At 29.0% G+C, this 14,922-nt stretch overlaps 3 protein-coding genes across 3 annotated transcripts in view; 2 read left to right on the forward strand and 1 right to left on the reverse strand.

Moving 5' to 3' along the window:
* Positions 1-3,830, forward strand: part of LOC123298378 — a 77,919-nt gene extending 74,089 nt beyond the window's left edge. The window contains exons 6-8 of the mRNA XM_044880367.1: positions 2,137-2,228; positions 3,130-3,322; positions 3,387-3,830. Of these exons, the coding sequence (XP_044736302.1) occupies positions 2,137-2,228; positions 3,130-3,322; positions 3,387-3,637 (536 nt within the window). The 3' untranslated portion in view covers positions 3,638-3,830. The remainder of the gene's footprint in view (positions 1-2,136; positions 2,229-3,129; positions 3,323-3,386) is intronic.
* A 1,797-nt stretch (positions 3,831-5,627) lies between these two features.
* Positions 5,628-12,660, reverse strand: LOC123298676 (meckelin). The gene is made up of 13 exons (XM_044880769.1): positions 12,483-12,660; positions 10,521-11,032; positions 9,888-10,094; positions 9,239-9,526; positions 8,899-9,174; positions 8,265-8,549; positions 7,997-8,080; positions 7,814-7,942; positions 7,589-7,729; positions 7,076-7,209; positions 6,678-7,014; positions 5,997-6,242; positions 5,628-5,708 (listed from the first exon to the last, which is right to left on the reverse strand). The coding sequence occupies exons 1-13, from the start codon at positions 12,658-12,660 to the stop codon at positions 5,628-5,630; spliced, it is 2,898 nt and encodes a 965-aa protein (XP_044736704.1).
* A 230-nt stretch (positions 12,661-12,890) lies between these two features.
* LOC123297907 (ATPase ASNA1 homolog) lies at positions 12,891-14,641 on the forward strand. Its single transcript, XM_044879737.1, has 4 exons — positions 12,891-13,182; positions 13,250-13,546; positions 13,609-13,867; positions 14,232-14,641. Exons 1-4 carry the CDS (start codon positions 13,055-13,057, stop codon positions 14,550-14,552), a joined length of 1,005 nt encoding a protein of 334 aa, XP_044735672.1. The 5' UTR covers positions 12,891-13,054; the 3' UTR covers positions 14,553-14,641.
* Positions 14,642-14,922: the final 281 nt, after the last annotated feature.

The following is a 14,922-nucleotide window of genomic DNA, read 5'->3' on the forward strand; positions in this document are numbered from 1 at the left end:
TTTGAAATTATTTTCTAAAATTTCAAATTTATATTTTGCAGAATACCTACTACCTATTTGTAAAAAAAATTTAAAAAAATATTTGCTGTAAAAAGTAAACAATTATATTAGTTTTCTATGCTTACATGACAATCTCTTGGATATATATAGTTCATACGTGTTTTAGTCCTTCAGCTGAAAGTCTCCTTAATAAAATAAAATGATTTTTTCCAAACAAGTCAACAAAATTGTTTCAATTTATTTTACAATAAATAATAAAAAATAATAAAAAAATCTAGAGCAAAATAAAAAAAATGATTGATAAAAATCAGTATGGTTTTCGAAAAGATCAAGGTAAGCAATTTTACTAATTGGTATACAACGTTGAAGAACATTCAAGATTATTAAGATAAGACACAAACTTGTCAAAAGTACAACGAATTATATTTTTATTTACAATCCCTGTTTTTTTTTTTCTTTTTTTTTCACGAAACATAAAATGCAAGGTCAAATGAATCATAATAAAAAATATATAATATACTTATAAATCCCCTCCTGTAAGCTCACGCATACACAATCACACGAAAGCTCTTTATAAAAAGCTTTTGTATATTTATTTTATAAACAAGGTGATATAAACTTTGTATAGGCCAGATGAACAAGCTCATCAAAGGTCCATAAAAGGTGTAAAAGTGATTTTTAAGTTTAAAAATCGACGCTTCAATTTTTACTTTGAAATTTCAATAATATTCAATGGCTAGCTCGATCCGTGACTCACAATTCCGCAGTGCAGTACCCGTCCGTGGCTGAATGCATGCTAAAGAATTTACTTTCTATTTATAGGCAATTTTATTACAAATATGATATACAAATTTCATATTGAACAAAATTAATCTAAATTTTATTTCTTCAGTCTGTTTTAGCTCATAAATCACGATTAGCTTGCTTTTCGCGGAACCACAGAAAACCAGCTAGAAAAATTCAAAAAAACAATATTTTAACATAATAACGAAATTAAATCTCATGTCAAGACAACTTTAAATAAAAACTAAGTAAAAAGAGAATAATAGCTAGAAATTTTTCTCCATACAAGATGTTTGCAGTACCGTACATGTTTTTCTTTTCAGTGTACGAAAAGCACATTTATCTTTATGTATTTTGACCAAAAATTATAACCGATATGATATACAAGTCACATAATATGAAAAAATATTTAAGTTTCTGCTTGTTGTATACAAATGAATTTTTCACAGACATTTCTATCAGATTCCCTTCTATATTTCTGTTTCTAACAACAACTGTTTTTTTTGCAGACTCTAGAGGATAGTCATTTTTATTTTGAAATATTCTCATACGTATCTCTATATATATTATAAATGCGAAAGTAAGCATGTTTGTTTGTTTGTTTGTTACGCTTTCACGCTAAAACTAGCCAATGATTTTTAATGAAACTGTACAGCAATATAGCTCATACATCAGAATAACACATGGATATAATTTATAAAGATATATTAATTTAAAAAAAAAAATTAATTAATTTAATTTGACATTACCATAAATTACAGATTTCTGTAAAAATAGTCATTTGACAATACCATAAATTACAGATTTCTGTAAAAATAGTAAATATAAAATATTTCACGGCCAACTTTTCTGATATACTCAATGAATAATTACGACTATTATACATTTAAAAAAATAAAAAACCATACATATATTTTACCTGTGTAAAACAATCCTTACCATTATTTCGAGTGTTATAGAAAGAGAATAAGGGAGAGCAATCTTTACTTTTAAAGCCAGCGAAGCGGGTGGGTATCACTCTAGTATATATATAAAAACAAAGCCATGATTACACGTATTATGCTATTTTTATATCTCTATGGGATAAATGAATGACAACTCACAAAATATCTCTCTTATCATAATAAAAATATCGTGTTTATGTAGGTATCATAAACAGAATATCTCAAAATTCGGTTGTATATGCCGTCCTCTTCATTTAATTGAACTTGTATGTATAACTTTTTAATATGATATTTTCAAATTGGGAACATTTATTTTAAGATACTTGGTAGGCTTAAGAACAATTGTTGTTTTTTTTTTCGAATTGATATTTTTATCTTAAAATTTATTGTTACATTTTATTGGTTTCAGACGAAGAATATGGACAAAAAACCGTTTCAGTTATGTTGGATGGACAAGAAACGGAATTAGAAATTATTGATCATCCATCGGCAGAAATGTCGGTAAGTTCCCGATCTTATATTCGCTTCCAAAAAGCTTCCAAAAATGGAAAACATACAAAAAGCTTTAAAAAAACAGGCATTTTTTCGAACCTGAGCATCCTGCTTAGGTCGATCGAAATTCTTTAACAATTTTGCATTAGGCATTCAATTCTTAGGGGAGAAATATTAGTCCCTGCACTAGGACAAACTAAACTTCAGTATGCAAGCAATTAGGAAGGTATTTTAGAAAAATTTTGAGAGGGAGAGGGCAATTTGAAGTTATGAAGAACCACAATTAAAAAATAGCTTATACTGAAGCTATACCCTAGTTATTTTAGAAAGGCCAGCCTTGAAAAAAACTACTACTCGCTCGAAAACACTCTTTGAAGAACAACGCAGAGGCAGATTAGGAAACTTTCCGCCCTGTGCAGTTTCAAAAATTAACGCGCCATGTAATAAAAATCTATCAATAAAGACCTCTTTTTAGTTCTTTAGTTGCAAGTTCTTATTTCTTAGAACCTGTGAAATCGAGTTGACTGTTCGGGACAGCTCACAGACTCAAGCTACCATTGTTAAAATAGGTGAATACATTCATCAAAAAAATACTTTTATAAATCACCAGAAAATAACGTTACTAACATACTTCCTCTGATTCATTGGATAGCTTCCTCTTCCGTATCCTCTTTGTGCCCTTTTCATGCTCTTTGACTATTGACAGTTCCAAGGCTTGCTGTTCATATTTATTAAAATTTTCGCTTTCTTATGAATTAGACTTTCATATATTGAAATAATTGTACAAGTGCCAATATCAACGGACTTTTTTTTGCCTATTTTATGTTTGTTTCTAAAACTTTCAAGCGTGCGCCCCTTTGATAATTGCCAAAATATACAAAAATTCATCCTCTTTATCGCAATTTTTCAGGTGGAGAGCTTTTGTGCCACATATAATGTCGACGTATTCGTTATTGTATATTCAATTGTTGATCGTAAAAGTTTTAAGACTGCTGAAGAAATTTTGTTATATTTATGGAAAAATGAGTATATGGCTACAAAAGGGGTGATTTTAGTTGGTAATAAAGCAGATTTAGAACGAAAACGAGAAGTGCCCATGGTTGGTAAGTAAGCCCAAAAGAAACAGTTTTCTTTCATTTATTCTACAAAAATGTTCTCTTTTTACAGTTGGCCGACGTTTAGCAAATAGTTGTGGATGTAAATTTATTGAAACCTCTAGTGGCTTGGATCATAATGTGGACGAATTATTAGTAGGTATATTAGCACAAGTTAAATTGAATCCAAAACGTGAACGCCAACAATCGACAAGTCGTAAACGTCGACATAAAACACGAATGGGCAGTGGACGCAGAATATTAAAACATTTGTTAGGATTTAAACGAAAGACAAAATCATGTGAAAATTTATTTGTCTTATAAAATTTTTTCCAACTATAAAAACAATTATGGCTGTTTTCATTAACATCACTCAAAAGATGGCTTAATTACTTTTAAGTCCAACACACACATATGCAGTAAAAACGTTATTAGGCAAAATTCTTTCGAATCAAATAGAGGATAATCCCGATGTTGAATTGGCCATATCATACCATTTTACACATAAAAATGTAAAACTAGGCTTGATACCATGACAAAATTTGAAAGTCAAATTAAAATGATTAAAAAACGAAAAATTTATAAGCAATCAAAGATTGCATTCAAAAGTTTTCCATCTCCTTTTAGCAAAACAAGGTTTTATATGTCGTCTCTATGGCGATACTCACGTATGACGTCACTTTAAACGTTCATATCTCTGCAAATTGTTGTGTTTAAGGACGTGATGTTGCATGAGAGTGTACAGATTCATAAAATTTCTTAAAATATCATTATTAGAATTTTAAAAATTATATTAAATGAATTCTCTAAAATTAAAATGGTTTGGAAAAAAACTAATTGGGGGATAAAATATTTAGTGATGTTAATAAAAAAAACAGGCGTAATTTAATTGATATTAATAGTAAAATATCATCATTGCCTTTTTTATTTTGTTTAAAGGACCAAATTATTGTATTCGATACAAAAATAATGGAATTTATTGTATAATAAAAAAAAAGTAATATGTTTTATATCAATTTTCATGTAAAAATAATAAATACAAAAATTTAGTGTATATTCGCATCAAAAATTTGATAATCGTAGTTAGATACACTAATCGTACAGAAAATGGGACAGAAATAGAAAAATAACGACAATAACGTCATAACGTGATTTTTATATCGTCATAATCGGCGTTTTTATTACATAAATACAAATATTGACTTGTAATATATAGAATAATATAATCTAACGGATCATGTATGAAGTATGACCTGCATGTTACATTAGATGACATAATATGACATAAAATTAAGAAAAATTGGCCTTCTAAGTTTGGGAAACAAAAATAAGTTGTTAAAAAAATGAAATTATTACACTGAATACGGATCAATTTGAGATTATTTTTTAAAACCTTGTCTCATTTTCTATATCGATTAGTGTAAATATTTTTTTGAATATCGAAAAAAACTAATCAATTATTTAACTTACCTGGTAATATTTACACAACTTTTGTTGAAAATATTCAAATTTTGTACCCCTAAAATACTAAAAATGTTGGAATACCCTTTATCTCCGTCCGTTATATTCCCTGCCACCAAAAAAAAATTCCAAAAATCTAATTGATTAGTTTCTATCAAAACATATCTTTATTGTACATAAAAAAATAAATACTTCCATTTAGAATAAATTTAGTTCCTTAGTAAACTTATTTAAATAATCAAAAAGTTATAAAAACTAAAATATAATTTATTACATAAAAAATTGATTTTTTATTTTACAAAAAACCATTGACATACTTTTGACGTAGCGCATTGGCTTCGGCTTCGAGGCAACAGTGCAATTCTTTGGCAATGAATTAGCAAAAAAACATATCACAAATCTCGTTTGATAGATGGTGCAGATTTTTGGGGAAAAAATAGCAAAGAATTAGCAAAAAAAATATCTTGCAAATCCTGTTTGAATAGATGGTACGGATGTTACTCAGTAATGGTAGCAGCAAAGAAATTAATTTATTGGCAAAAAAAAGCAAATAATTACCAAAAAAATATGCCACAAAGCCTGTTTTGGCAAGTTTAAGAGATCCGAAGATATAGCGTTGGCTACGCTGACTTCAGTCTCAAGTCAGCAGGACCATTGTTTTTTGGAAACGACCATGGCAAAAAAATCAATTCTTAGGTTTTTGCCCAAGCAAATAATTAGCAAAAAAATTTGGTGTAAGTTTTATTACAGCCCTATGACTTGGCTCTGCTTGCTTCATAGACACTACATCCATAAAATTCGTCGATGGTAATAAATAAATACGATTTCAATGGCACATACTGTAAAAATATACTTAAATTAAAAATCGTTGATCGATAAACGTTTTTTTAGCTAAATTTTTTCTTCCGCCTATATTTCTGAACGCTGTTAGTATCTGAAATAGAAATGTATCGGTTAAAAAATCTACAACTGGTTAGTAAGGGATAAAATTTCAAAAAATTATAAAGATTGTAATAGAAATCTTTTTCATAATTAGGAAGTTACAATTCACACCAAAATGCTATAGCAAAGCAATCTGTAAAGGTAAGTGAATTTACAAGAGTATTAAAAAATCAACGCCGCGTCACTGTTACTTTCAACCAAAAAAGAAATGTTGTTAAACAGGAAAAGTCAAGAAGCCTTAACGTGTGTTCTACTCGCTAAATAAACCAATTGGACTTACCTGGAACGAAAGAGCAGTTGCAAAAGTAGCCAGTAAATAATTGGAAGTAAGCACTGATATAAATATAAATAACATTAAATCAAATGATGCCAAAGTAAATTCATTTCCATAAAATAAAACATTGTCAAATGAATGGCCACCATCTGTATATAAGACACCACGATCAATTTGATCACTAAATTCTATGTCAAATAATGTTTCAACAAATAATGGTGACCGAACTTCATAATCTAAATCTTTAATTGCCTGAAATAAAGAAAAAATATATATTAAGATATTTTCGAAAAGTCGAAAAAAGGTAGATTTTTCCCTCTGGGCTCTTTTCTTTAAATCCACCACTGAGTGCAGTTAGTCATGAAGCTACAGATTCTATGACTGCTTCAAATTTCCTGATTTAGCTTTATGAAGTATCTTTTAGAATTTGATCACGCAATAAATGATTTCAATAAGGATTAATCTATTTTGCTTCGGTCTGAATTACGTCTTGTAACATTTTCGATTGTAGCGCAAGCTGATTTATTATATCCTTTTTAGTCATACAGAGATCCCAGCTGCTTTACTTTTCACTCTTTAGGATAAAAGGAATTTCTTGAATTGAAAAAGAAATGAGTTTGGTTGTACCCCGGATTTCAAAGTTGGAACTAATTTTCTATCAAAATTTTTGTTTGACAATTTACTTACATGTTCAAAAAACGCAATTAAAAATTTATTTATATTCGTATACGCTTGGACACTCTTATCAATATTTGACTGTGCAATATTCTCCTTCTGTTTCGGCGAGCTTAAATTTGTTCCCCCAGCAGACGCACGTGGAAATCGTGGAAATAAATTTCTATTAACCAGCATAGGAGCGATCAATTTTTTATAATATTTTCGAAATGAAGCTGGTATAGCAATACGAAATGTTTGATCATCAGTTTCAGGAACTAAACCACGATGTCCACATAGATTATTTTCTTCCCGCTGTAATTGGGTTATCATTGATGCCATATCTGTATCAGCAAATCCGTGAGCAGATCTAAAATAAATTTGGAAATAAGAAAACGAGAAATCAAAGAATTTGGAACATAATAACATACCTGCCATGTATATAGAATCCATATCGTTCCAACATTAAAATAAGAATACTTATATTTGCCAAAGAGCATACATCCACAAAATCTTGGATTCGATTTTTAATGAAACGTTCATAAAATCCGATCACGAATAATAGCTGATATAAATGAAAACAACAATTAATACAGTTAACTATTTAAATATCCTGAGCATAGTGAGCTAAGTACCAATATTTCAATTTTTTACAATTATTAAGATTGCAAATATATCTCAAGCACAGATACAAAAATATTTTTTGAGCAAGCGATATGAAAAAAATAATAAAAAAAAGTTATTTTTTTTAATTTTGATGCGCTTCTAAACTTCATATAAATTTAGGGATAACATTTTTTAAACTTTCAACCTCCCATGCAAAGCAGCAAGAAGATAGATGTTTGAAATTTAGGTAAAGTTTTGTGTAAAAATTTTATTCCTTTAAAAATTTGGCGCAGTGTATAATTGGTACACAGAATAAAGTTATAAAAAAAAATTATTACTTGTGAAAAATAAAAAATGGCGTTAACTAAAACACCAACAGCAATTAAACAACTAATATGCACATCAGCTGTATTATTATTATCTTGTTTATACGTTTTTAATTCTGGATCCGATGTTGCCCAATACTTTAGTCCAATAATCTAAATAAACAACTTTTATGAAATACAAAGTACATTCAAACAATTTTTTTCAAAAAACTTTCAAATGTTTGCAAAACGACTTACCTCTAAAGTAAAAGCAACCAAAATCAAATGTAAAATAATATTAATTCGACGTTTCGATTGAATATCGTTCCATTCGTTTGCAATAAAGTATGTACGCCATATACTAACAGGCTGTTGCGTTGATTTATGCTGTTGTTGAATTGTGGAAGGTGTTGAGATAGTTGATGTGGGTTTTAAAATTACATCATGAGCACGAGGTTTTTCCCAATCAATTAGGAATATATCGATTGATATTTGTTTTATTATTAAAGTTATTATTTCCACTATCTAAAAATTTAAAAATAATTTGTTTCTTGAACATAATACAGGGTGGACCGTTTTAAACTATTATGGCTAATAGCTATTTTTGTAGTTAACCAATCAAAAAATTACTTAAATGAAAGTTACAGAATTGGATGAGGTAGGATGCTCCCAATTTGACTATAAAAGGATCGTAGATGTTCCAACTTACCTTCAATGAAAATGCAACAATAATAAAACTACGCAATAGTTTTTCTATCCGTTTATCCGGTAACAATAAATATATTACAGATTGTCCTTTATAAAATATAAAAGTATGTAAACTAACACCAGTGGCCACAATAAAAAATACATTGGCCAAATTTCCACATGAAAATATTAAAAAATATACACCCGTCATAATATCGATTGATTGTTTACCGGAACGTCGTGAATGAGTCCATGTTTGTAAGCCAGAATATAAAACAGCTACAGCACTTAGCACTCCAATTGCAATCTGGAGGAAAATACATTTTCAATTTTGAAATGATATATTAGGTAAAGTGTTTGTGATTTATCGATTTCACCCAAATCAGAAATTCTCATCAGTTTATCACCCTTAAAAAACATAATTTTAACCCACAAAATACAAAAATCTGGTTCAAATCACGACTGAATCAATAGAACCAATTAAACGATAGATAGACGATATCAAAATTTATTAATCCAGTCATAAAATGGGCAAAGAAAGAATTCAAAAACAGGCACCATTTTTTAAGGGCAATCGATAAAATCGCAAAAAAGTCATAATAAAATTTCACAAAAAGTTCCATATTTTCTAAATATCAATGCAAATTTTTACCTACTTCAATAGACCGAATCGTATTACTTTCCATCTGAAATTTTATTGACAAGGTAAATTTTAATTTAGAATTATCCAAAACTGATTTTTCTATTTCACCATATGTGATAATTAAATAAGGCGGATAAATTTTACCCCCTTCAGATTTATCACGAACTTTTATCCGTAATTCTATTGAATTAATATATCGAATATATTTCGATTTCTTTTCATTGATCAACGAATTATCGATTAGAAAGAAACGTCGAACAAACACCCAAAAATTAATCATATCATCACCCTAAAAGCATATATAAAAATCAAAATATAGAATCTTTCTAAATATGAAAATCTGTTCTTTGTACCTTATTAAAACTTTTCGAATTTGTAATTAAGACTGGAACAGCGTATAAAAATATTTCATCGTTAATTTTAAATTGTAAAAATGGATTATAAAATTCCATTTCGGTTACATCGAACAATTGTTTATTAATTATACACGTGGTTTGAGTATCAACTCCAAAACGGAATCCATTATTATCAAAATTATTGAATTCTCCACATATTTTGCTCAAATAATGATTAAAGGGCTTAATTTCTTCAAAATGCCCATTTAATAAATGCGTTAACATTACAATTTGAATTCGATTATTCTTAAAAAAAAACAAGAAATAGAGCAATTATTGGAATCAACTGTTTATAGATATTCTGCATATTAAATCTATTATTTTTATTAAAATGATTGTTTTGATTTAATTTTTTTGTTTTTGAATTTATTTGCGTCTTTTATTTTTGAGCCCACAAATTTACGAGCCCGCCTTACATTGAGCCCATACATTGACGAGCCCGCTCGGCGAACTCGGACCTCTAGCTAATATATTTAAAAAATTACATATATTGATCAATCATTTTCAGTTATACATTGAATAAAATAAACAGAAAAAACTATAAACACTACTCACAATTTTAACTATCCTGTTAATCGACTTCGATATGATAGAAAATAATACTTACCGGTGAATTTTTATTAAATGTATATTGAGCATTAATTTTTCGGCGATTTAAAACTAAAGGTGCGTCCCCTTCGCCATAATACAACCATGGAAGTTCCAATTGATTTTTATTATTAAACCATACGTCACACGGTGGAACTAAACTAGATTTAAACAACGTTATCGTACATAAATTGGCTAACATTTGGCATGCTGTTGAATTCTTTGTCTGGAAAAAAAATGGATCCATCCATCAATTGGCTTTTCCAATCCCCGAACCAAAAAAGGAGGTTTATAAGTTTGACCGCTATGTGTGTGTGTGTCTGTCTGTCTGTGGCAGCGTAGCGCCTAAGCGGATGAACTGATTTTTTTATTTCGTTTGAAAGGTAATTTAATGGAGAGTGTTCCTAGCTATGTTTCAAGTGCAAGTTTGGGGTTCCGTACTCGGGTCAACTAAAAAATATGCCATGATCCTCAAAATCGGTTCAGTTTGGAGGGAGCTACAAGAAAAAAGCAACATTTATCGGGGATTCATTACATTTTGTAGATTTCACTTGTATTAAATTAAAGAATGCTTTGGGCAACCGAAATAGAATAGCATTTTCATAGACTTTCAAAAATTGTAAAAACTCCTTACTCCTGGCGATACACATACCTTACACAGATACATCGATGAGTATAAAAATTTCTCCAAATACAATGATGTCACTTGTTCTCCATTTCCCAAATTAATTGTAAATGGATTCTTTAATTTGGCTAAATCATTTAACAAACTATTTGGCACACATGTATTTTCAATCAAGGTCGTTTTATTTAAACATTTACAGCCAAGTTTAGGATTCCAATTATATATTGGACATTTTATACATTTTGTTGGAAATTCAATTGAATTTGGTACGGTTCCATTTGCACATGAAATACATTGTATTTCTGGTAAAAATGTACCATTTTGAAATTTTTCAACAATAATTTGATTATATTTACAAGAATGACGGCATACATTTGTTAATGAATCATTTTTTGTAGCGTTCAAAGATTTTGGACATGCTATACATTGTTTTTGATCGAATGTCGGTATCTTTGGTTCTTTACAAGGGACACATCGTGGTGTATTGGCAACAGCCTCATCGTTAATGATACTTTTTTCGTTGCAAACACAAGATAAATCTAAAAATATCACAAATTAAGAGAGTTAAAAAAATCGAAATTATTAATCCCAAACTAGAAATTTATATCTTGAAAAAAAATACTTTAGAGAAATACAACCATTTTTCAACATTTAAAGGAGCAATTACGAATTTCAGAATCGTCATAGCATTATGGAGCGTACTCTTCAAAGAGACCATGTAAAACTTAAAGAACTTTTAATATGTATACCTACAAGCTATTTGCTCTAACTAACTGTGGGCAAACGGGATAAGTATCCCTTAAAAGTTATCTGAAAAATTTATCTTTTTATTGGAGCATTGGAGACACATTAATGTATGTCTAGGCTCGACTATAGAACCTCATTATGTTTTCGTTGAATGAAGAACACAGTCGGAAAAACAAGCCACAAAACCAGCTTATAAATAAAATAATTATCATTTATTCTAAAAATATAGGCAATATGTATTACATAAATGATGTAGCATTTGTCTAACACTATTTAAATTTATAATGAACGGAAAGATTATTGATTTTTGGCCCTTTTTACAACAATTAACTATAGTACAAGATCCGAATTAAGGTCGACCTTCACCCATCTGTTTACCGAATGAAAGTTATTTTTTATGAAATGTAAAATATTTACAAATATCCCTGTTGTGGGTTGCCCTAAAAAATATGGTCCAGACAACTTTTAATAAAAATATCAAAACTTGGAAAGCTTGTAAATTTTATTTTTTGACTGATATTTTGTGGACAATCATATAGCACCGTATTTGCAATAAAATTATCTTTATTTATATATGTGAGGCAATGAATTAACAGATGAACGTAATTACTATTCACAACTTGTATAAATGCGAAAATAGTGAACGAAAAGAGGCAGACAGCATAGCTGCTGCATATTCTTTATGGCTTTTACTTTCGAGTAGATCAATATTCGTTAGATATGCAAGTCTAAGAAATTTCAAAAAATTTTACTCTTGATATTTTCACTAAAAGTAGTCTTGACCACATTTTTTTAGGCAACCCATTGCAGGGATATTTGTTAACATTTTATATTTCATAAAAAATAACTTTCATTCGGTAAACAGATGGGTGAAGGTCGATCCTAATTGGGATCTTAGACTACTATATAACATTATTTTTAGAGTTATTTGTGTGGGAAATTCCATAATTAGGTAAAATTACTTAGGTAGTATTAACTTTTTTAAAGTAATGCTAAAACCAAGTTACAATTATATCTATATAAACATAAATTCTTAAAAGCAGAATAGAATAGCCTTTTCTAAAAAAAAATTTTTATGCCTAATAAATATTTTAAGTCTCCTTTTATTTCCACCTCCTATCTTCTATTGATCAAGATTCGAACCGAGGACCTCTCAAACCAGGATGTCAAAACTCACTTAATGATATACCTTAAATTTTGGAAAATTTATTAATTCAATGATAAAATTTATAGAAAACTTACGATCTTCTGCAGATATTAAATTTTTACTAGAACTACAAGGCTCACATTGAAAATTCTTCGTATTATAAAACTCATTAAGTTTACAATTCGATTTATCTACATAAGGAATAACTTCCAAACTTTTAGTAACATGAAATATTCCACAAAAACTAAGACTTATTAAAAAAATCGTAAACATTTTCGAAAGAAACTTTAATGAAACTACATTGTTTATTTTCGAATTGTTTCTATAGTAACCAAGGATTATGTAGAATATAATGTAAAATAGAGAGTAAAATATTAACCTAATTTTTATTTTAGAACAAAAAAATTACATAAAAACAAGTATTATTAAAAATTTATAACAATTAAAATTAAATTTTTTACATGCAACAATGTCCATAAATTTTAAAATCAAATGGTTAGGGGAATTACATGTTTAGAAATTTAGTAACAATTCTATCGTGCGTGGATCGTGTCGATTGAATAATAAAAAGTGACAGTCACCGCTCTCTGATGACCTGTCAAATTGCATAAAATATAGAAATTCTGTCACACAAACACATTTCTTGTATATTTTTCTATGTTCAAACATGAGCGGTGAAAGAACAACACCTCAACGCATTGGTCTTGAGCCAACATTAAAAAATATTATTGAGCAACAAACATTAAAATGGATCTTTGTTGGTGGAAAAGGTGGTGTTGGAAAGACAACTTGCAGGTTAGAAAAGCATAATTTAAAATAGACTTTACTGAAGCTGAAAAAAATATGTTTTATGATTTTGTAGCTGCAGTTTAGCTGTACAATTATCAAAAGTACGTGAATCTGTTTTAATAATATCCACGGATCCAGCACACAATATTTCTGATGCATTTAATCAAAAATTCTCAAAAGTTCCTACCAAGGTTAAAGGATTCCCAAATTTATATGCAATGGAAATCGATCCGAAAGTTGGATTTAACGAACTTCCCGATGAATATTTTGAAGGGAACGAAGCAATGAAATTAAGTAAAGAAGTGATGCAAGAAATTATTGGAACGTTCCCGGGTATCGATGAAGCTATGAGTTTTGCCGAAGTTATGAAGTAGGAAAAATTGTTCTAAAAATTTTGTGTATCTGTGGTTAACAATGTGTTTCGCTTTCTAGGTTAGTTCAAAGTATGAATTTTTCGGCTGTGGTGTTTGATACTGCTCCAACAGGACATACATTACGCTTATTATCATTTCCACAAGTAGTTGAAAAAGGTTTAGGGAAATTGTTGCGTTTAAAATCGAAATTATTCCCATTTGTCACACAAATGTCTTCATTATTTGGCATTAGTGATTTTAATCCGGATCAAATTTCAAATAAAATGGAAGAAATGCTATCAATTATTCGGCAAGTCAACGAACAATTTAAAAATGCGGTAAGTAATCTATTTTAACATTTAAAAAGAAGTTTGTAGCAAATTGAATGATCTACAATTTTTGTCTGAACTATTTTTGCTGTTAAATTCACCGTTTTGCTGAAAAACGCGAAAAGCCTATTTTTGCAAACTTCCCCCCTCAATAAAATTTTTTGCACAAGTGGGATTGATGGGGACTTTTCACAATTCGTTTATAATAGTATTCTGAACATTCATACCAATTTTTAGCTCTATGGGAATTTTTGTAACCTTACTTGTATTTTATGGACTAATTTGACTGGATAATATAGATGACTAATTTACGGGAAGATCAAAACATAAAATGTAAAAATTCTCGATAAATATTTTGTATTTCTCTTTTCAGGATCAAACAACATTTGTTTGTGTATGTATCGCTGAATTTTTATCGCTATACGAAACTGAACGATTAGTACAAGAATTGACAAAATGTGAAATGGATACTCATAATATAATTGTGAATCAATTATTATTCCGACCGACAGACGCACCTCCATGTTCAATGTGTTCAGCGCGTGCGAAAGTTCAAGAGAAATATTTGGATCAAATATATGATCTTTATGAAGATTTTCATATAACAAAATTACCATTGTTAGAGAAAGAGGTCCGTGGGGCAGAACAAGTAGCAGATTTTTCACGTAATTTAATTGTACCTTATAGTCCTTGATAAATTCTTAATAATCCTTGATATATTTCTTTTTTTATTAATATTTTTATTCTATTATGTTTATTATTGTGTGTATAATAATTAAATAGGGTCACACGAAATTTTTCTTTTTTTTTATTTAAAAAGGAAAACTCTGTTTGGATTAATTGTTTACGAATTTTTTTCTCTACATTGTAAAAAAGTGTATTAATTTTATGAAAAATAAATACATATTGTTTCCAAGACAAGATTTTCTTTTATTTATTGAATGAGGCTAATATCTTTATTTCAGATTTCAATTTAAAATTTGAATCACGAGTTAATCGCATCAAAGGTTTTCGCAACTGTATGTACCGATTTTCTTGAAACATAGCTAAGAACACTTGATTAA

Source organism: Chrysoperla carnea, chromosome 4, assembly GCF_905475395.1.
Source record: "Chrysoperla carnea chromosome 4, inChrCarn1.1, whole genome shotgun sequence".
In the NCBI taxonomy this organism is placed as follows: domain Eukaryota; kingdom Metazoa; phylum Arthropoda; class Insecta; order Neuroptera; family Chrysopidae; genus Chrysoperla; species Chrysoperla carnea.